At 47.0% G+C, this 22,340-nt stretch overlaps 1 protein-coding gene across 1 annotated transcript in view; it reads left to right on the top strand.

The window, feature by feature from the left end:
• The window catches only part of lama5 (laminin, alpha 5), a gene marked incomplete at its 5' end in the record, with an annotated part of 125,222 nt that overhangs the window by 81,534 nt on the left and 21,348 nt on the right, over window positions 1-22,340 (top strand). Inside the window, 26 exons of the mRNA XM_079238596.1 lie at window positions 1,165-1,309; window positions 1,397-1,537; window positions 2,563-2,724; window positions 3,829-3,936; window positions 4,300-4,383; window positions 6,047-6,277; window positions 7,056-7,169; window positions 7,248-7,378; window positions 7,451-7,531; window positions 8,473-8,687; window positions 8,764-8,864; window positions 8,936-9,119; window positions 9,685-9,825; window positions 9,903-10,054; window positions 11,885-11,995; window positions 12,072-12,183; window positions 13,646-13,816; window positions 13,916-14,112; window positions 14,193-14,309; window positions 18,706-18,860; window positions 18,934-19,063; window positions 19,152-19,254; window positions 20,383-20,496; window positions 20,587-20,769; window positions 20,846-20,988; window positions 22,068-22,247. Of these exons, the coding sequence (XP_079094722.1) occupies window positions 1,165-1,309; window positions 1,397-1,537; window positions 2,563-2,724; window positions 3,829-3,936; window positions 4,300-4,383; window positions 6,047-6,277; window positions 7,056-7,169; window positions 7,248-7,378; window positions 7,451-7,531; window positions 8,473-8,687; window positions 8,764-8,864; window positions 8,936-9,119; window positions 9,685-9,825; window positions 9,903-10,054; window positions 11,885-11,995; window positions 12,072-12,183; window positions 13,646-13,816; window positions 13,916-14,112; window positions 14,193-14,309; window positions 18,706-18,860; window positions 18,934-19,063; window positions 19,152-19,254; window positions 20,383-20,496; window positions 20,587-20,769; window positions 20,846-20,988; window positions 22,068-22,247 (3,706 nt within the window). The remainder of the gene's footprint in view (window positions 1-1,164; window positions 1,310-1,396; window positions 1,538-2,562; window positions 2,725-3,828; window positions 3,937-4,299; window positions 4,384-6,046; window positions 6,278-7,055; window positions 7,170-7,247; window positions 7,379-7,450; window positions 7,532-8,472; window positions 8,688-8,763; window positions 8,865-8,935; window positions 9,120-9,684; window positions 9,826-9,902; window positions 10,055-11,884; window positions 11,996-12,071; window positions 12,184-13,645; window positions 13,817-13,915; window positions 14,113-14,192; window positions 14,310-18,705; window positions 18,861-18,933; window positions 19,064-19,151; window positions 19,255-20,382; window positions 20,497-20,586; window positions 20,770-20,845; window positions 20,989-22,067; window positions 22,248-22,340) is intronic.

The raw sequence follows: 22,340 nt of genomic DNA, 5'->3' as shown, positions 1-22,340 counted from the left end.
CAAGCTAACCCAGAGATAACAGGAGCTAACCAGCTAACGGAGGTAAGCGGGCTAAAGCTAAGTCACGTTGTTAACCGGCTAAAAACCGCGGTTGTTCTACGTTCTTCTGACTTGAAGCGGGAGATCTGGTACCCGTCTATCAAAAGGGCACGCCCCTAAATATGCCAAAGTTTGAGATTAAATTACTTTTAAACGGGTGGGTTAGAAAAAAATTCACTCCCCCCACAGTTGTCATGAAGGTAAACCTGATCTTTTAAACCGAAAATGGATTTTTGAACCAGGCTGTAAACATGTTTATTCCTGCTGTAAACATGTTTATTTCTGTTGTGAAGTTGGTCTTTTTAACATGGGAGTCTATGGGGATTCTCTCTGTTTTGCAGCCCCTAGTGGATGAAGGAGGAACTGCAGTTTTATGCACTTACATATAGGCTTCACTTTTAATCGCCGGAGGCTCTGTCCATCTTTCATATACGGTCTATGGTTTACCTTCATGACAACTGTGGGGGGAGGGAATTGTTTTATAACTCTACCGTTTAGAAGTAATTTGATCTCAAAATTCAATATAATTAGGGGGGTGTCCTTTTGACTGACAGGTATCCAATATCCACCAACAAGAAGGGAGAATTGAGCACAACCGCTTTTTTTTAGCCAGATAGCTGCACATCTTAGCTTCAGCGTGCATTCATCAGTTAGCTGGTTAGCTCCTGTTAGCTCCAGGTTAGCTTAGTTAGCTCTTAGTTACAGGAATCTCAGTTTGATGGGTGTCAATCATCCACCATGACACTCACAGCCCCCCTCTCAGCTCCACCTCTTTGCTCATTTTTGTTTTTTACTGAAGTGATGATGCTGCCAGGATGACAGTGGGAACCGCCCACTGATCTTCAGAGGCTCCGCCCACCTTTAAATATACAGTCTCAGTGTACGACCCATTGGGGCTGACAGGGTGGTCTGGTTACGTGTCCGACCCTCTGATTGGTTGAGGACCAGTTTTTTTTCTTATTCTTTTGCAGGTTTAGATCCGTAACCGACACTAAATTTGTTTTTTTATTTTGTTTTTCCAATAAATTTTTTAAATTTTGAAACCAAGTTTTCTGTGATTAAAATGAAAGTTTTGCTCTTCTATAGTAAACAATTAAAATGTGATTGATTTGTTTCCTCCACTAGATGTAAAGACAACGTAATTGGCCGCCAGTGTGACCACTGCGCCCCTGGTTTCTATGGTTACCCCAACTGCAGGCCATGTGACTGCAACGAGGCAGGAACTGAAGAGCAAGTGTGTGACTCCTTCACAGGACGGTGTCTCTGCAAGGTTGGGAAGCAAACATGGAAGAACACACAAACTCCTTCAACCCTTTGTGTGATTTAACTCTCCGTGTGTTTTCCCCGCCGCCTGCAGGAGAACGTCCAGGGCGTCCGATGTGACCAATGCAGGGTTGGTACTTTTTATCTGGACCCGACCAACCCCAAAGGTTGCACCAGTTGCTTCTGTTTTGGAGCCACTGACCGGTGCCAGAGCTCCAACAAACGACGCACAGAGGTACTTGTTTTCGTCTAGTTTCCACCAGCGGGTGTGGGTCGGGACTGTTGATGAAACTGCCTGCAGAGAGGCTAGGTACCAGCAGGATGAATGATAAATGCCTCAGCATTCCCTTGGCACGCTGCTTTCTGTTTACTAGTCTGTCTTTGCTATGAAAACATATTTTAAAGGTCCCATATCAGCCATTTTTTCATCAGTTTCATCTGTCAGAGGTGCAACATTGTTTTACCCCAAATTCAGTGTAGATTCTTAGATTCAGCCATTCCAAACGACTCTACTGGGAACGGGCTGTTTCAGGGTCTCTGCCTTTAAATTAGGCATGCCCAGGGTCACAATCCTGCAGGATTTCCATGTATCTCTGCTCCAACACACCTGACTCAAACTGATAACATGTTGGATGCATTTAATGGAAACCAGGTGTGTTGGAGCAGGGATACATGGAAAATCTGCAGGACTGTAGCCCTCGAGGACCGAGACTTTAGACTTTGGACACCCTGGCTTTAATCTACATGAGAGGTGCCGGTCCACGTTGAGTCCAGGCTCCACTTTGGGAGAGGGTATTGCTTTCGCTGGCGCAGGGCTGTAGCCGGGGAGCGGGTCGATGGCGCCCAGCGCCGGGATGAGCAGCTGAGACGCCAAACAGGGAAAGATCTTAGACTATCCTGTTGCAGCACACATTTGCTAAGAAGTAAGGCAAGTAATCAAGGGATATAGTGACACTCATGACTGTTAGAAACCTTTGGAAGGTGAATTTAGCGTAAAATGGGACTTTTTAAATGAAATCCTTTAAAAAGTTAAGCTCAGGAATAAAAATGTTCTCGTTACTTTTTGTGGTTTTGGTTTGGAAGTGACTGAAGCATCGATGTAAGGTCATCTTGTACGTTCCGACTGTTTTTAGCCTGGAAAGTCTCTCTGTGAGTTTTCCCATCGACACACCGAACAGAATTTCTTTCCAGATTTTCAGTTCTCATCGCTCCTCTTCTTGTCCAGCAGTATTTTACAGTTTCAGCTCTTCTGACTTGTAGATCATGGACATGGAGGGCTGGGTGCTACTCGGAGCGGACCGGCAGGAAGTACCGGTGACGGTGTATCCGGGTCAGGACCTTGTGGAGGCAGACCTCAGCGATGTGCCTGATGTCTACCAGGACCTCCACTGGCATGCACCGAAGACTTACCTCGGAGACAAGGTGAGGCGGAGGATCTCTGGAGGTTCTGAGGAAGTTTAAGTCGATGTTTTGAGGAAGATCTGTTTCTACGTTCGGCCTGTCGTCCACACAAAGGCGCAGATTTCCCCCATTTAAAAACTATTCTTTGAAAAGTCTTGGAACTAATGACGTTTTTGCTAATTCCTCATGTGTTTGTCTGCATGTGGCCTTGCAGAACCAGGACTTTCAGTTCTGAAACGTCACCGCCTGCAACAGAAAACGCTCGATGCGTTTACAGTCAGAATCAGCACGGATGCCCTCTGAGGGCTGAACTCATGGTTAGGTGTGGGTGGATTCTTTTACTAAAAACAACATGGTATCTACCCACATCTTGTTTTAAACAGAGAGGGAGGATATTTGGTTTTACACAAACCCGGCTTCATGTGTGCATGCCTTGGATGCATCCTTTCTCCGTCATACCTGAATGTTACGTCTGAATTCCCTCATGCACGTGTCATCCTGGTAAGCATGCATTCACCTGATTCAGGTGTGTTGGAGCAGGATTGTGCCTAAAAGCTGCAGGATTGTAGGTCCTTAGAACCGGACTTTGGCACCCCCGTACTAGACTCTGTGCCACTCGGAGCCAGGCGTGTACTGAAGCATGTTTGGAAGCAGAATCCTGGAACTTTGCATGGAAATGTGCATAAATCTGTCTGCATGCACGGCTGATTGAAAGGTCTCAGGTGAATTGAATGTGAGATAATGGAGAGTAAAGGTACATTTAAACGTAAGGAGCGGAACGAGGAGATTACTGTCCCTTCATCCCACCGACAGACACATCCCACATGGGGGGTGTGTTTGGATACAGATCAGTGTTTCGTCTGTTTGACTCAACAGCTTTCATGTGAGACTCGACCATCGTGATGGTGAGACTTTCAGACGGAGTCCTGCTGATACCCGCAGGGCTTCTGTACCTGTGCAGGTGCTTCATCTTGCATGAAAGAAACGTGAGCTGTGTTTGGGTTTGCAGACAGAACGGAATCAGCATCAACAAGCAGCAGGATGTTTGCTTAATGACGACGTTAATCCTGAATCTGCGTCTCTACATGTAGCTTCACTGCTTTCCATGCGTGTGTGTTTGTGCAGGTCTCGTCCTACGGAGGTTATCTGACGTACCGCCTTCAGACTCAGACCATGAGAGGAGACGTGCTGACTCTGCCTGCAGAAGCCTCCAGACCTGACATCATCCTAAAGGTGCCAAACGCACACGGATAATACACGCGACTGATGTCATCACAACCTGATTACAGCTGCAAACAGCTGTTCACTGCTTTTATTCACACCGTTGGCATTTCTGAGCTTCTGACATGTTCAGCGAAGGAAGCTGGACCCGACTGATCCTGTCCTGGTTTAATCATTTCATTACAGACTAGAAACACAAGAATGTTTTACTGTAACACGCTGATTAAAACCAAACCAACCTGGAGAAAACTAATATTTGATATAAATAAGACATAAATTTGCATTTTTAAATGTGATTAATTCCCGGCTAGCAGCGGCGCTGATGATTCTGTAAGGACCAACATGAACACCACTGCATGTGTCTCTTACCTGCAGGGTAACCAGATGACCCTGGTGTTCATGGAGAGAGAATATTCCTCACCTGAAGAGCCTCACCTGGGGATCGTTCACCTGGTTGAGGTAAATGAAAGTCAGAAGGAATGTGGGATAGCAAACGGGAACCTGGAGTGTTCTTAATGTTAACTGTTCTCAGCTTTCGCCAGTGATCATGTGACCTGCGGCGACCTGTGTGGGGGTGGCAGGCCCACTGCTGCCGGCTCGGCTGCCACAGATAGCTTCTCTTTTCCAAAAATGAATGGCACTTTGGTGCCTTTGGATGCTTCAGTCAGCTTCCCAGTGATGGGTTTTTATTTCCCAGTCTGTCTGCTGACCCAGCAGGACGGGAGAAATGCGTCGCCGCCGGGCTTTGTAGCAGCGCTTTGTTGGTGTTAAGCAGCAAATGAAGCAACTTTCTGAAGTTTTCTCTGTGTAAATTTAATTTCATCTTCATTTTTAACAAATCACATTAAAATACAGTGACACGCCAATGGATACATTGTATACTTGTAAATATTAGGACTCCCTAGAAGCTATCTTTAGCTTATAAATGGAAGCCAAATGTGTCTATAATGAAGTTTGTTTGGATATTTACCCAGTTCAGCCTTCGCCGTGTTCTAAAACGAGACGTGAGATGAGAGTTTCAGTGTTAATGATGTAACACCACCATTCCGCCTGCACTCAACCGCTTTACAGCTATCGGCGCGGTCTAGCGCTTGGCACCGTGCATGTAGGGAAAAGTCCAGCCGTCAACTACGTAGGAGGGTAAGGGCCTGCCTGTGGTACCAACCGTTGCCATACCGGGTGCCTCTTCGGGCGCCTTTTTGGGCGATCTGTTTCTGGAATCCCCACCCGGTACTGGTTCCCACCTAGCTGATTCCGACCAGCTCTTGCGGCATACCTCTGCCCATTTCGTAAACAGTTCATTTATTTTTGACAGACAGAAAAATTACAGAAATCCACACAGAGTTTCAGAGGGAGTGACCCGGCGTCCACCTTCCATTCCCTCACACCGGCACGGCATTGATCATTTTGATCGCCAAACCCACCTGGCCCCACCCACCGCAGCATGACAGCCAATCTAGCCTGGGCGGCGCCGTGACAATGAAAAGTTATGGACTTGTTCTTCTTTTGTGGTGACGGTAAACTTGTGAAAAACTAAATGCGAGCTTTTAATGCGGACTAGGTTATTGTAAATATCACGTTAAGCTAACTGTGCTGGCAAAACCTTTGTCATTTGGCAGTTTGGGAGGTTCCTAAACCATAATTTTAGAAAATCATGCAGATGTTTAAAGACGTTGACCTGACCACGCAGATGCTGAACTGGTTTGGAAAGGTTTCCAGCATTGTCTTAAACAGTCACTCGATAAGGACGGCTAGCTTTTAGCTTCCCAACCAACAATGTTGCCATTCAGAGGGTCGATATAGATCTACGTTGTTTAGATACGTTGTATAGAGGAGCGGAGCTGAATTCCTACTGTAGTTCTGCATTCTATGTTCGTAAGTCTGTCCGAGGGGTTTCGTTGCAAACTTCTGTAGCTTCAAGAGGATTCGTAGGAAGATGTTTGTAAAAAAGGCTCCGGTATCTCTTTCGTGTTTCATTTCCAACGTTCCAACGTTTTACACCAGAGTTAATGTTGTTCGTTTAACTGAACTCATCACATGAACTTGCAGGTGAATCTTAGTGGTGATCCATAAAACTGATCAGGAAATAAGAGATCAACCTCCTCTCACCTTCTCCTCGCAGGGACGTTTCCGTCACGCTCAGACCGGGAACTCGGTGTCTCGGGAAGAGCTCATGATGGTTCTGGTCAATCTGGAGTCTCTGCAGATCCGAGCCCTCCACTCCCAGTCGGCCCACTCCGTGTCGCTTCGCGGCGCCGTGCTGGAGGGGGCCGACAACCTGCCCAGTGGACGCCACGCCAACAGCGTGGAAATCTGCATGTGTCCCGCCAAGTACCTCGGAGACTCGTGTCAGGTAAAGGACAACTGAGGTGTCGCCAGAGAGGAGGAGATTCTACATCATTTGGAGGCTTTTAGGACGAGTGTTGAGGACTCTGGTCCCGTTTCTGATGATGGGATTTTTATTTTAAAGCCTTGCTTGGGGTTTAAATTGGGATTTATTTGGATGCCAATCCTTGGTAGAGTCTTCTAGCCGAGTTTCTCCACGTCGTTTTGCCATGCTACATGTTAGCATTGCTGCTTCCTTGCTTCTGCAAACGTTGAAGCTGTGAGGTGCATCTAATTTAGTGTTCACAAGCCAAGAAACTCGGGAGGAAGTGCGTTTCTTAGTGATTTTAACGTCTTGAGTTTCATTTAAATCGACTGTCTTTTGACAGCTTGAGATGTTTTGTCACATTGAGACCAGATTTGTAACCATTGACTTCCAGTGTAAACCCATTTTTCTCCCCCATTTAAATAAAAATAATAAAGTTTTGTTGGTAATTTCCATTTTCTCTGCTGGAAGTCGCTGAAGTTTGATAAAAGTCTCACAAATTGTCCTGTTTCAGCTCCTCCTCCAGTCATATGATACGTTTTCAGGGTAGTCATTTATTATATTCGGCATTTTCCCAACTTGTAGTGTGTACGTATTCGCTGAGGATGCGTAGCGTAACAAAATGAGTATTTTTTCACCTCGGACGCCGGAGTTTGTTTTATCTTCTTTCGTCTCCTAAACATTCAAACATGGCGGTGAATGAGCTCATCACGTAACTCTACTTGGCGTGACGTTCACGTCTTGTAACGTCTCTCTGCAGAAATGTGCTCCAGGTTACTACAGAGACACCATCGGCCTGTTTCTGGGGAAGTGTGTTCCCTGCAACTGCAACGGACACTCGGACCAGTGTCTGGACGGCTCTGGGATCTGTGTGGTGAGAATCTTCTACATTTAACTGGCAGATCTTTGGGAAATTTTCCCCCTCCAGCTTGGTTTTAAATTTCTCCACCAGAACTGTCAACACAACACCGCTGGTAACCACTGCGAGAGGTGCAGAGGCGGTTTCCTCGGCAAGAACAGCCTTGATGGACAAGCCGTGTCCTGCTCCAGTTGTCCCTGTCCACTGAGCGTCCTGTCCAACAAGTCGGTGGATTTTTTAAGTCCTGTTTCACGCTGACACCATTGGAAGTGTAAATATAATATTTCCCTGTGTAGTTTTGCAGAGGGATGTGTGCAGAGAAGCAGCGGGATGCAGTGTCTGTGCATGCACGGTTACGCTGGACCACACTGCGAAAGGTAAACTAAACCCTTCTCAACACGGGACTTTTTAAGACCTCTTCACATTGAAAACACAACAGAGACGGGGTGGATTCGCCTCCGCGACATTTCCAACAGTTCCAACAGTTCTTCTCTCTTCTGTTTAATTCTGAATAAAAGTTAGTTCCGCTTTAAACTGATGAAAAATGACAATGTAAACACTTTCTAATGCTGATTTCTAATCGGAATTAATCTTAATATCTTTCTTCTCCTTCTCAGTTGCTGCAGAAAGTGAAGTAGTATGCTGGTGTTGAGCTGCTACTTCACATTTATGATAAAAAATAGTGGTGAAACTGGAACTTATTATGTAGTTTTTACAAGTTATGACTGAAAAGACGAGAAGCAGTCAACTTTATTTATTTCCGGTATACGTCATGTGCACCCTCTGTTCAATCAGAACCCTTCCCAACCCGCCGCTCTAAAGAGGAATTAAGTGTTTCATGTAAACCTGCATTCAGAATTATTATTTCTATGTAAACTCATAGGTGAATACGTTAATTCCAAATTATTTAATTCCGAAATATTAATTCCAAATTAAAAAACATCCTGAAACCGTAGCCACTGATCCATGCCTGTAGCACCAGCAGAACAGATGACTAGTGATGAAGACGAGCAAGACATCTGCTTTAAAATGTCTGCATCGCCTTCCTGTTTGCTTCTGAATTTGTTCTAAAAAACTTCTTATTTATTGTTTAAGCGATTAAAGGGAGAGGGAGATGCATATATAGAGATATAGATGTGTATCGATGTAATTAGTAAAGTAATGCAGAAAAAAAAACTTAGAAAACATGACAAAAATAAAATCACTGCAATGAAAAAAAATTGATATCAACAAATAAATACAAAGTAATAAATATGTCAAATTTGATACATATAACAAAGAAATAAAGAAAGAAATGAGTTCTTACCATCTTCTGCAGGTGTGCCCCTGGTTTCTATGGCAACCCCATGGTTCTCGGGAGCAGGTGCCAGCCATGCCATTGTCATGGCAACACGGACCCCAACATGCTGTTCACCGATTGTGATTCGCTGACCGGACAGTGTCTCAGCTGCATGCACAACACTGCGGGACATCAGTGTGAGATCTGTGCTCCTGGTTACTATGGAGACGCCATCGGTGCCAAAAACTGCACCAGTGAGTTTAGTTCTAGAAGAAATCCGAATCCACAGCTGCAGGCGGTCCAGAGGGTAAATACGTTTGTCTCCTGCAGAGTGCAGCTGTTCTCCGTGCGGAACCGAGTCATGTGACCCTCGTACCGGACGGTGTCGCTGTAAGCCCGGAGTGACCGGACCACTCTGTGACCGCTGCGAGGTGAGAGCCGCTACCTTCCTCATACGAGTTCCATTTCAGCTCCTGGAAACGAGTGATGTCGTTTCTTGAAGGTGGGCTCATTCGGGTTCGGGTTGTGTTCCGGCTGCCGTCAGTGCAACTGCGACGCCTCGGCGGCCCTCGTCCGGCCATGTGACCCCCAAAGCGGCCAGTGTTCCTGCCGGCCTGGAGTCAACGGACCCGGCTGCAGCCAGTGCGCTCCTGGTTACTGGGACTACGGTCCAAACGGATGCAGGAGTGAGTAGACGCAGTTCGGATTAACGATAACGATAATCAGCTCATTTCAGTCCTTTCAAAGGGTCGGATTGTTGCAAATAAAAGCAAATAAAATCAGGTAAAGTAGCTCCTCTGGACCTCCAGCGTTGCCGAGCGCATTGGCTGACCCTCAGAAGGTTATATCCCATCCGGTTTACAATCCATCCTCAAAATGTTGCGTTTATTCAGAAATTCTTTAGTAAATCCACAACAATCCATGATAACACCATTATTAATCACATTTTCATAATAAGAGTTGCTAAGAGACCATTTTCACCTGGAAACGATGACGGAGCTGCTTCGTTCAGCTTTGCATGGAGTCTTCTGGTGAGACAGAAACATAGAGTTGAGTGTCGTTGGCGAAAGTTTGATTGCATGTTTGTTTCCGTGATCCCAGCGAATGGAAACATGCAGAAGTTCTTCCTAAAGGGCCCAAAATGAAGCCTTGGGGAATTCTTTGTGTCATCTTTTAGTATATTTATAGTTAACTGACACAAAGTACGTTGTTGAGACACATCCAGGTCTCAAACCTCATTTATCCTTCCAGGGTGTGACTGCAGAGGAGGTCCCTGTGACCCCCGGACAGGAGAGTGCCACTGTCCGGACGGGATGACAGGAAGACAGTGTGACACCTGCTCGCAGCAATACAACGTACCCGTAGACAACCAGCGCGGCCTGCACTGCGAACGTGAGGAAATCACCAAAACGGACTTCCTCAGATTAAAACATGAGCATGGAACAAGGTGTGTGTGTGTTGTCCTGCAGCTTGCGACAGCTGCGTCATCGTCCTGTTGGAGGATCTGGAGAAGATGAACGACGACTTCAGCGCAGTCGCTGATCAGCTGAGGAACCTGAACGCCAGCTCCATGGCCTGGGCTCAGCTCAGCAACCTCAACAAGACCATGGAGGATATTTCTGTGAGTTAAGAACAACGCAGGTTCCTGAACGACGCCTTTTCACCCCGCTAGTACCATGACTTCTCACTTTTGCTCATTATTTCAGAGATGCAGCAGCCACAGCTGCCCACACTGGATTTTAAAGTATTTTGGAGTAAAATATTTCATATTTAGAGCATCTTCAGGTGGCAGGAAGAACAATGTTAACTGGAAGGAGCCCTTTTTAATCCTTACAACAGACATATTTTCTATTTTTGTACCAAAACAGAGCAAAGACGTGAGCTATAAGGCGGCTTTTCCGTGTTCAGAGTGTCTTTACCAGGTCTGGTTAAACTAAAACAGCAGAGATTCAGGAACAGGTACCAAGAAGATAGCTATCGGCTCTGTAATGGATCTGGATGTTATAAAAGATGTTGACTTGGCAGCAGGCAATAAATCTCAATTGGTAAATGTGTCATAAAAGAATTTGAATTCTTAAAAGATAAAGATTGATTGGTTTTTATTCTGTCAGATGAAACATTGGCTGTTTGAAATAATCTCTGCAGATGATAAAGATCAAACATAAACATCTGTCAAAGCAAGTAAAGGCCCATATATGCTCGACCACAGACCGGATATGAAATATGGACGGTGATTAAAAGTGAAGCCTATGTGGAAGTGCATAAAAATGCAGTTCCCCCTTCATCCACTAGGGGCTCCAAGACAGAGCGAATCCCCATAGACTCCCATGTTAAAAAGACCAACTTCACAGCAGAAACAAACATGTTTACAGCAGAAATAAACATGTTTACAGCAGAAATAAACATGTTTACTGACAACTGTGGGGGGAGTGAGTTTTTTTCTTACTCGCCCGTTTAAAAGTAATTTAATCTCGAAGTTCAACATATTTAGGGGTGTGTCCTTTTGATTGACAGGTACCCAACCTCCTGCTTCAAGTCAGAAGAACGTAGAACAACCGCGGTTTTTAGCCAGTTAACAACGTGACTTAGCTTTAGCTCCGTTAGCTGGTTAGCTCCTGTTATCTCCGGGTTAGCTCGGTTAGCTCTTAGCTACAGAAAGCTCGGAGTTTACTCGATGTCAATCATCCATCATGACGCTCACAGCCCCCCTCTCAGCTCCACCTCTTTGCCCATTTTTGTATTTTCTGGGCTAGACAACGCGCATGCCTCTGCCAAGATGGTGATGGTAGGAACCGCCCACTGAGCTTCAATTCAGCTCTTCAGAAACCTACGGGTGACGTCATGGAGGCTCTGCCCATCTTTTTTTAAGCGGACGAACAGTTTCATCCGTCATTAAATCGTAGCAGTACCTTCGGAAACCACGGGGGCAGTATTGAGTTGTACAGCTGACATGCTACCAGCGAAAAGAACAAACAGGAGAAGAAGAAGAGGATCAGTAACAAGATGATCAGAAACTGCTGAATAAAAAACTGAAGAAGTTGAGAACCGTGTAAAAAAAACAAAAACAAAACATTGGTTTTCCTCTTCTGTCGTTTTTGGACGGATGTAAACAACGGCGGTGCATTACTGCCACCTACCAGTGCCAAAAAATGCCAAGCTCCAAACTCAACACTGCCCTCTAGTGGATGGACGAGATCCAAACATTTACGTACATAACGGAGCGTCACTAAGAGCTGCATGATGCTGTAACTCAAAGCTGGGCCTGAAGTTGTCCCACTAAGCCACTGGTCCTGCCTCGTACTTCAGACTGCAACTGTTTGCTCGGCTTTGCGGCTGATAGCGGTTTCTGGTTGGGTTCTCCGGCTTCCATCAGCATTTTGTTGATTATTGATTGTAAGTCAGCTGTTGTGTGTTTGACTGGTTGTCTCTGGTTGTTTGTCCGTTATTCCAGCGCGCTATAGAGAACTACAACAGTACCCTGGATACGAGCAGCACTCGGGCTGACATGATGGAAAACGAGATCGGGAATCTCGATGACGACATCAGTAAACTCCAGAAAAAGGTGATTTTTCTAGCTTCAAGTCCCAACGCAGGATTTGCAGAGTCTAAAGGAGCTAAATGAGTCGTGGTGTTTTCAGGTGGGAGAAATGGTTGACCGGGCGGATGAGCTACGCCGCAGTACCACCAACACCCACCAGAGGGCAGAGGATCTGCTGTCCTTCATCAACAACGTGACCGCGGATATAAACGGTAGGAAACACAGAAGACACAGAAATGTTTTTCATTTTATCGCCTCAGCAGATGTGAAAGTGAGCTTTTCTTTATGGACTCAATGAGAAAGGTCACTCCTTAAAGGGTTCCTATGATGGTATTTGGAGTTTTCTGAGCTTTCTACAGTGTTACAGTGTTGAATCCTCATCAGACATGTGAACGGTACTGTTTTTTATCACCTAAACGCATGTTTGAGTTTGAGTTTGAGTTCCAGCACGCTCTCCGTTCGGTTTCCATGGCAACGAAAAACGCGTCGTTTTAAAGAGTTTTTTCTACTTGGAAATCCTTGTGACGTCCCGGGGGATAAGGTTCGGTGATTGGTTACCTTCTACTGGTTAACAAGGGCATGTACAAATACATCAGGCGGGTGGAAAACGTGGGATAAAGTTATTTCCAACGATGGCTGGTGAGTTTACCAAAGAGAGACATCCTGCTGCATTCGTTGCTGTGGGTTGCTGTTTTCCACTTTGTTTTCAGGCTCTGATTCAGGTTCCAACATGTAGGGCTGGATGCTATGTGTTGACATTGTATTTTGTTTTTTTATTGAGTTCATATCAGCCTAATCCTTCTGTTTATGAGACGTTACAATGACGGTGAAAGCAGGTGCGGTGCGCGCTCCCGATGTAGTGCAGTGGCGGGAGGCGGGGCTTAATGCGGAAGAGTCTCAATCCACTCGTTTTGCCCGCAGGCTGATCTGACAGCCTACGGAGAGGGTCGGTCTGAAGTAAATAAAGCTATTTGTGACAATAACTCCATCAATCCCAGCCCTTCTGGTCTCAGAAATAAAAATAAATTAGCCTGAAAGGCACATAATAGTTCCACTTTAAAACAAAAACATGGTTGGAAACAGTTTTAACCTTTGAGTCTCCCAAAAACTTCAGAAGACATTACAGATTCTTTTTCCAACCATTTAAATGCTCATCTCATATGTCACAGTTCTTTTTCTTTAAATCCATCCATAATAAAACCTGTAAAAAACATGGATTTAGATACATAGCGTGTGTTAGTCGCAGACACTGGTGAGTGGGATACTTGTCAAACAGTTAGTAGGAATTATAAAACGCAGAAAGAAGCTAGTTTTAGCTGAAGAAGTGATGAAACGACCTGATTCCCAGGCCACAGCAGATCCTTTCCAGAGATTCGGTGTGTGAGCTCTCTGAGGCGCCGTCATACCAGTCCGTTCGGTCCCACGGGGAGTTCTGGAAAATGTTGCATCGTTTAGTTTGCCTTGCTTTCACGTTGAACTTAAGCAGATTAAACTACTTGATCTCTTTTAGGGGACATCTATCTATTCAGTCTCCGGGATCTTCCGACACGTCAGCCGTCTTTACCTTATTACACCTTTTACAGACGTTTATTGTCCGTCTTCAAAAAGAAAACAGACTGTTGCTCCTTCATGCATGTTTACATGATTATAAACGATTTGTTTATCTTTCCACAGGCATCATGCTGATGTCGAACCAGTCGTTGAACGACACAGACAAAGAGCAGGACGTGGAGGAGAGGGAGAGGAAGATGAGGGAGGTGCAGGCCATGCTGAGGGAGATGAGGTACAGGAGCTGCGTGGGACAGAAGAAACTGGCTGACAAGGAGAAAACGGAGGCAGAGAAACGTACGTTTGTTCACAAAACACTGTTTCTGCACATATCTTCCACACATTACTGTTCACGTTCTATGCTTCTTCATGCACGCCGGCCGTCGCTGCTGTCAGTGTTGGATCGTGTGAACCAAGAGCTGGCAGGTCGTCAGAAGGAGAACAACGATCTGGTCGAAGCCATCAGGAAGCATCTGGGCCGCTTCCACTCTGACATGATGGACCTCCGGGACGCCCTGAATGAGGCGGTGAACAACACCGCCAGAGCGGCAGAGCTCAACAACGCCAACGAGAAGAGCCTGGAGGACGGGAAGGTGAGTGTAGAAAGCTGAAAAAGAGGAGAAAACGGATGTTGGAATGGGAGTCTGATGTGCTGCTGCTCTGTCTGCGTCAGAGGAGGGTTGGAGATTTGCTGTCCAAGCAGGAGGAGGTGAACGAGCAGCTGAAGATGGCGGAGGACGACGTGGCTCAGGTCAACGAAGTGCTGTCCATGCTGCAAGACTCCAAAGAGGTTTGGAAAAACCACACAGCACAGTTCCCTCGTTTTTCTCTGAAAACATCTGGATCAGGTTTTCCTAAATAAACCCTAACGCTGGAATCCTCAATCCTGGTCCTCAAGGACCCGTGTCCTAAAGGTTTTACCCGTGTCCCTGCTCCAACGCACCTGATTAAGACTCAGGTTAGCTCCGCACAAGTCTGCAGGACACGTAGAAAGGCCTCAGGACACGTAGAAAGCCTGCAGGACACGTAGAAAGCCTGCAGGACACGTAGAAAGGCCTCAGGACACGTAGAAAGCCTGCAGGACACGTAGAAAGCCTGCAGGACACGTAGAAAGGCTGCAGGACACGTAGAAAGCCTGCAGGACACGTAGAATGCCTGCAGGACACGTAGAAAGGCCTCAGGACACGTAGAAAGGCCGCAGGACACGTAGAAAGCCTGCAGGACACGTAGAATGCCTGCAGGACACGTAGAAAGGCCTCAGGACACGTAGAAAGGCAGCAGGACACGTAGAAAGGCAGCAGGACACGTAGAATGCCTGCAGGACACGTAGAAAGCCTGCAGGACACGTAGAATGCCTGCAGGACACGTAGAATGCCTGCAGGACACGTAGAAAGGCCTGCAGGACACGTAGAAAGGCCTGCAGGACACGTAGAAAGGCAGCAGGACACGTAGAATGCCTGCAGGACACGTAGAAAGCCTGCAGGACACGTAGAATGCCTGCAGGACATGTAGAATGCCTGCAGGACACGTAGAAAGGCCTGCAGGACACGTAGAAAGGCCTCAGGTCACGTAGAAAGGCAGCAGGACACGTAGAAAGCCTGCAGGACACGTAGAAAGCCTGCAGGACACGTAGAAAGCCTGCAGGACACGTAGAAAGGCCTCAGGACACGTAGAATGCCTGCAGGACACGTAGAAAGGCTGCAGGACACGTAGAATGCCTGCAGGACACGTAGAATGCCTGCAGGACACGTAGAATGCCTGCAGGACACGTAGAAAGGCAGCAGGACACGTAGAATGCCTGCAGGACATGTAGAAAGGCCTCAGGACACGTAGAATGCCTGCAGGACACGTAGAATGCCTGCAGGACACGTAGAATGCCTGCAGGACACGTAGAATGCCTGCAGGACACGTAGAAAGGCCTCAGGACACGTAGAAAGGCCTCAGGTCACGTAGAAAGGCAGCAGGACACGTAGAATGCCTGCAGGACACGTAGAAAGCCTGCAGGACACGTAGAATGCCTGCAGGACACGTAGAATGCCTGCAGGACACGTAGAAAGGCCTCAGGACACGTAGAAAGGCTGCAGGACACCTAGAAAGGCTGCAGGACACCTAGAAAGGCTGCAGGACACGTAGAAAGGCCGCAGGACACGTAGAAAGGCTGCAGGACACGTAGAAAGGCCGCAGGACACGTGGAAAGGCAGCAGGACACGTAGAAAGGCCTCAGGACACGTAGAAAGGCCTCAGGACACGTAGAAAGCCTGCAGGACACGTAGAAAGGCCTCAGGACACGTAGAAAGGCCTCAGGACACGTAGAAAGGCTGCAGGACACGTAGAAAGCCTGCAGGACACGTAGAAAGGCTGCAGGACACGTAGAATGCCTGCAGGACACGTAGAAAGGCCTCAGGACACGTAGAAAGCCTGCAGGACACGTAGAAAGGCCTCAGGACACGTAGAAAGGCCTCAGGACACGTAGAAAGCCTGCAGGACACGAAGAAAGCCTGCAGGACACGTAGAAAGGCTGCAGGACACGTAGAAAGCCTGCAGGACACGTAGAATGCCTGCAGGACACGTAGAAAGGCCTCAGGACACGTAGAAAGGCCGCAGGACACGTAGAAAGCCTGCAGGACACGTAGAATGCCTGCAGGACACGTAGAAAGGCCTCAGGACACGTAGAAAGGCAGCAGGACACGTAGAAAGGCAGCAGGACACGTAGAATGCCTGCAGGACACGTAGAAAGCCTGCAGGACACGTAGAATGCCTGCAGGACATGTAGAATGCCTGCAGGACACGTAGAAAGGCCTGCAGGACACGTAGAAAGGCCTGCAGGACACGTAGAAAGGCCTGCAGGACACGTAGAATGCCTGCAGGACACGTAGAAAGCCTGCAGGACACGTAGAATGCCTGCAGGACACGTAGAAAGGCAGCAGGACACGTAGAAAGGCAGCAGGACACGTAGAAAGGCCTCAGGACACGTAGAAAGGCCTCAGGACACGTAGAAAGGCAGCAGGACACGTAGAAAGGCTGCAGGACACGTGGAAAGGCTGCAGGACACGTGGAAAGGCTGCAGGACACGTAGAAAGGCCTCAGGACACGTGGAAAGGCAGCAGGACACGTGGAAAGGCAGCAGGACACGTAGAAAGGCCTCAGGACACGTAGAAAGGCCTCAGGACACGTAGAAAGGCCTCAGGACACGTAGAAAGGCCTCAGGACACGTGGAAAGGCCTCAGGACACGTAGAAAGGCCTCAGGACACGTGGAAAGGCCTCAGGACACGTAGAAAGGCCTCAGGACACGTAGAAAGGCCTCAGGACACGTGGAAAGGCAGCAGGACACGTAGAAAGGCAGCAGGACACGTAGAAAGGCCTCAGGACACGTAGAAAGGCCTCAGGACACGTAGAAAGGCAGCAGGACACGTAGAAAGGCTGCAGGACACGTGGAAAGGCTGCAGGACACGTGGAAAGGCTGCAGGACACGTAGAAAGGCCGCAGGACACGTAGAAAGGCCGCAGGACACGTAGAAAGGCCGCAGGACACGTAGAAAGGCCGCAGGACACGTAGAAAGGCCGCAGGACACGTAGAAAGGCTGCAGGACACCGGTCCTCGAGGACCAGGACTGAGGATTCCTGCCTGTATCAAGTCTCATCACTTAGGGTGCGTTCACATCAGGACAGTCCGCTAGACTCGGTCCGGTTGGGGACTCGGTCCAGCTGTAGGGGGGTGTATCCATGCAGACAGAGATCGTGTTCACGCTGCTCTTTGGTCAAACCAGCCAAACCATTAGAATAATTTATCCCCATTCCCACCAGAGGTGGCGCTGCACTAGTATTTAGCAGAAGAGAGGACAAGACCGACATGAAGAAGAAAACTCTTCCTCCATCTGCCAGTTAAACATGGAGACCAAACTATGGCTGTTTTGGGTTTATGCAAGTATCCTGCAGAAATCCACTGCAACAATGGACGCAGTATGAACACCAGACGAAGCAGAGGACCCTTAACGCCATCGCTATGGATTTACCCACAATGCAATGCTACGCCACATGCAGGAAGAGACTTTTATTTTGTAGTCCGCTTCCTGTATTTGGTCCGCTTGAAACGAAGAGGGACCTGCATCTGTTGTCAGACCGAGTCCGCTTCTTTGGTCCGAATCAGAATTTGTTTGGTGCGTTCACATTTCCCCAAAGCGACTTTCCGAGCAAACAGACTCTGATTCGGATCAGATAGGCTGATGGGAATTTGCCCTTAGTTTCCCACTACAGGCTGAAAAACATTTTCTGTACTCTGCATAGCCTGGCTGAATCTGGACTCAAACTACCAACTGGCCTTCTGCAGACAAGGATTAATCATGTCACGCTACATATAAACTCTCAATAGGCTTACCATTTATTTTTCTCTTCTACACTAATATCCAGCCATTCCTCTGCTTTAAATGTAGGATTTAAATGGAGTACAAGGAGTTTCAGGGTCCCGACATACGAAGGAAGGTGCTCCGAGTTGGTTGCAAGTCAGGAAAACGCAGCCACATGAAAAATTCCCTAACCATTGTCCAAACAAAGATGAGACATTTCCTTTTCTCGTTTTATCATTTTATGTTATTCTTACAACTTGTCCAGGTTCTGCTGGAGGTTTTCTTCCTGTTAAAAGGGAGTTTTTTCCTTCCCACTGTCGCCTCATGCATGCTCAGGATGGGGGATTGGATCCAAGTCATGATTCGATGCAGTCAGTTGGTTTCTATTATAGGATATGTATGAATTGGCGCAAAATGATGTGTATGTTGATTTGTGTATGTAAAGTGCCCTCTGACAACATTGTTGTGAAGTGGCGCTTTACAAATAAAGTTGAATTGAATTGAGTTGTCCTGTCCAGCGTCATGGCGACAGAACGCTGGTCTAGCTGCCATGTTGGGCTGAACAAATTATAACGGATAAAATCTGAACTCTAAGAGGTTTTACTGCGTGAATATAGCAGTTTAAACAGAAACAAGAGGAACTCTGTGACTTTATGTGCTGTGTGAGAAAATCTCATGGTTTATGTGAACAAACGGGAATCTCCAAACCAGCCGGATCCGGTTCCTGTGTTCAGCTGGACTTGAGAAGAAGGAGGTTTTTCTTCATGTCTGAGTTTAACGGATGTGTTATCCGTTGGAGAGGATGTTCTGCTGCTCGATGATTAAGTCGTTGTGTTTTCTCAGGAGTACGAACGTTTGGCCGCCCAGCTGGACGGCGCCAGGTTGCCTTTGGTCAATAAGGTGGACACGTTTACTTCCACTGAGTCTAAGATCCCGCTGGTGGAGGAAGCAGAAAAGCATGCGGAGCTGCTGAATGCTTTAACCATGAACTTATCCAGGTAGGCGATACTTAAAGGCTTGTTGGCCTGAAAACAAGGTGCGGAAGGTGAATCGTAAACATTTTGTCTGTAGCTTGATTGCAGAGACCAACAAGGGCGGAGCTGTAGACGTCACCAAAGCTTACAACAATGTTGTCAACAACATAAAGGAAGCAGAGGAGGCAGCAAAGATGGCGGAGAAAGCTGCCAACGACACATTGGAGGTACGGGGCTTGCATGTACAGTCGACAACCACTCCATTGATTTCTTCATCTCTGGTTTTCTTGAGTTTTATGTAGATTTTCCCTCCAGAATATTAAAAACCAGGATCTGGGAAAAACCGCGAATTCTCTGAAGAAGCACAGCGTGGAATTACTCGACGAAATTATGAAGTTGAACAAAGACCTCAACAACAGTAAGCTTCCTTTTTTCTTTCAGTTTTGCACATAAGATGCATAAGATGTAATTAAAAACACTATGTAATGATGCAAAAATCTTTAAAGTCATATTTTATTCCCGGGGGATGTTGAATCTAAGACTTCTTATCTTTTCATGGAAAGTATGAGCTGGTTTTCATTTAAATGCCAGCAAAACACCTGTAGAAAGTTGCAAATGTGCCAACAAAAGGCAACTGGAGGAGCATTTGACACTTGATTAGGTTAAATAGCAACTGGTCAGTCACAAGGCTGGGTATAAAAGGAGCATTTCAGAGAGGCAGAGTCTCTAAAATGGAAAGATGGCTTCACAAGTCGGAGACCAACTGGCTCTAAAAGCTGTGGAACAATTTCTCAAAAAGCTTCAAACTGAAGATCCCAACATTTACAGTGTAAAATATCATTCAGAGATTTAGAAGGAATCTCTGTAGGAATTGGACAAGACCGTATGTTAGTGAGGCAATCTTCTGCATTATAATGCATGACATGATTCTTACTGGAAACCAGTGCATGGACTCTGAAAGATTCCAGAAATCACCCAGTTCATCCTGAAATCCACACATGCAGGTTAAAGCTCCATCATATGTGAAGAGGATCCAGAAACACGCCGTCTTCTCTGGACCAAAGCTCATTTAAAATGTTCTGAGTGGAAACCTGGATGAAGATGTGGAATAGTTTGTGGACAGCATGGACGGCGTGTCCTGCAGACTAAAGAGGAGAGGGAGCATCCAGCTTGTTATCAGCCTGCATCTCTGATGGGATGGGGTTGCATTAGTGCCGATGGCGTGGGCAGCTTCCACATCTGGGAAGCTCCATCAATGCTGAAACATCTGCTCCCATCCAGACATCTCTTTCAGGGAAGACCTTGCAGATTCCACCATGCTGAACAGCAGCATAGCTTTTTACAGATGTGTTTATACCATCAGGTTTGCAGTATTCCCCATAAACCGCTAAAATCTCAACATCTGACATGCTTTTATCTTCTGCTGAAATAAAATGTGATATTTCATCTTAATTTCTTAAAATAAAAGTATTTAATTTGTTAAAAAGAATCTACAGCATCTCTGGAAGGTCTCATACTATCACATTTTTTTGTTATTGCTGCACAGCTCTGAATCCCCAGATGGAAGATGCTCAGACACGACTGGATCTTGCCAAGAACAAAACCATTCAAGCGATGAAGGATTTGAAGGAAGCTCAGAAAAACCTCAACTTGACTACAAGTACTCTCATCCAGCTCGTCGTTAAAAATGTGGAGGTTCATTTCTTTCTATAGTTTCAGTGTTGGATGTTTTTATCTCTGCCACGGACAGATGTGACTCAGGAGATCAATGACGTGAAGCTTGAAGCTGTGCGAGCAAACAACACCGCCACCACAATCAACCAAAACCTGGTTCCCATTAAAGAGCAGCTGGACAAGTGGCAGCAGGTCTACGGAGACCCCAACACTACCAATGACAACCTCAACAATGCCCTGAGGGATGCCAACGACACCGGTAGGAGCTCGTGCTCGGAGCTGGTCTGTGGGACTCGGCGGCCTTCTGCTAATCGTTACAAATGTCTTCTCTGTAGTCAACGAGCTGAATAAAGCTCTTCCTACGCTGATGAAGAAGCTGGATGAGCTGCAGAACCACACCGCCCAGATGGCCAACATCTCCGAGAGCATCAGCCGCATCCGACAGCTCATACAGGAGGCGCGCAACGCTGCCAACAAGGTACGTGGCTACGACTCATCCTTTACACGCCAACTTTACAGGCCATCTCACGTGTTCGGTCCACTTCACGTGTTCAGTAACTTCCCATGTTCAGTCCACTTCATGTGTTCAGTCCACTTCACGTGTTCAGTCCAAATCAGGTGTTCAGGCCATGTGTTCAGTCCACTTCACGTGTTCAGTCCAAATCAGGTGTTCAGGCCATGTGTTCAGTCCACTTCACGTGTTCAGTCCAAATCAGGTGTTCAGGCCATGTGTTCAGTCCACTTCACGTGTTCAGTCCACCTCACATGTTCAGTCCACTTCACGTGTTCAGTCCAAATCAGGTGTTCAGACCATGTGTTCAGTCCACTTCACGTGTTCAGTCCAAATCAGGTGTTCAGGCCACGTGTTCAGTCCACTTCACGTGTTCAGTCCAAATCAGGTGTTCAGGCCACGTGTTCAGTCCACTTCACGTGTTCAGTCCAAATCAGGTGTTCAGGCCATGTGTTCAGTCCACTTCATGGGTTCAGTCCAAATCAGGTGTTCAGGCCACGTGTTCAGTCCACTTCACGTGTTCAGTCCACTTCACGTGTTCAGTCCAAATCAGGTGTTCAGGCCACGTGTTCAGTCCACTTCACGTGTTCAGTCCAAATCAGGTGTTCAGGCCATGTATTCAGTCCACTTCACGTGTTCAGTCCACCTCACGTGTTCAGGCCACTTCCCATGTTCAGTCCACCTCATGTGTTCAGGCCACTTCCCATGTTCAGTCCACTTCACTTGTTCAGTCCACCTCACGTGTTCACCTCACGTGTTCACCTCACGTGTTCAGGCCACGTGTTCAGTCCACCTCACGTGTTTAGGCCACTCCACGTGTTTAGGCCACTCCACGTGTTCAGTCCACTTCACGTGTTCAGTCCACGTGGACTGAACACGCATGAGGGGAAGAGGAGGTGATTGATGGAGGATGTATGATGGAGGTATGGTGGAGTTTTGAAGATGTGATGGAGGCGGGGAGGAGGTGTGGAGAGGGTGTGGCCTCCCTGCTCCTCAATGAACTAGTTGGAATGATGTCCTCCCTCATGTCTCTGTCGGTCCTCCAGATTAGCATTCCGATGAAGTTCAACGGGAATTCTGGCGTCCAGCTGCGAAATCCACCCAACCTGGCGGACCTGGCAGCTAGCTTCTCCCTCAAGTTCTACATCGCCCTTTTGGGCGCTTCACGGCGCAGGCGCAACGACGACATCACCAAACAGTTTGTCTTCTACCTCGGCAACAAGAATGTATGTGTTACCATGGCAACATCATCCCCGACTATGTTTCCTCTAGCTTTTGTAACGACCGGCCTTCTGCAGCTGACTTCTGCTGTTTCTGTG

Source organism: Telmatherina bonti (assembly GCF_933228915.1).
Source record: "Telmatherina bonti genome assembly, chromosome: 4".
Lineage (NCBI taxonomy): Eukaryota > Metazoa > Chordata > Actinopteri > Atheriniformes > Telmatherinidae > Telmatherina > Telmatherina bonti.
Note: the sequence above shows the minus strand (reverse complement) of the source record. Positions and strands in the feature narration are given on the sequence as shown.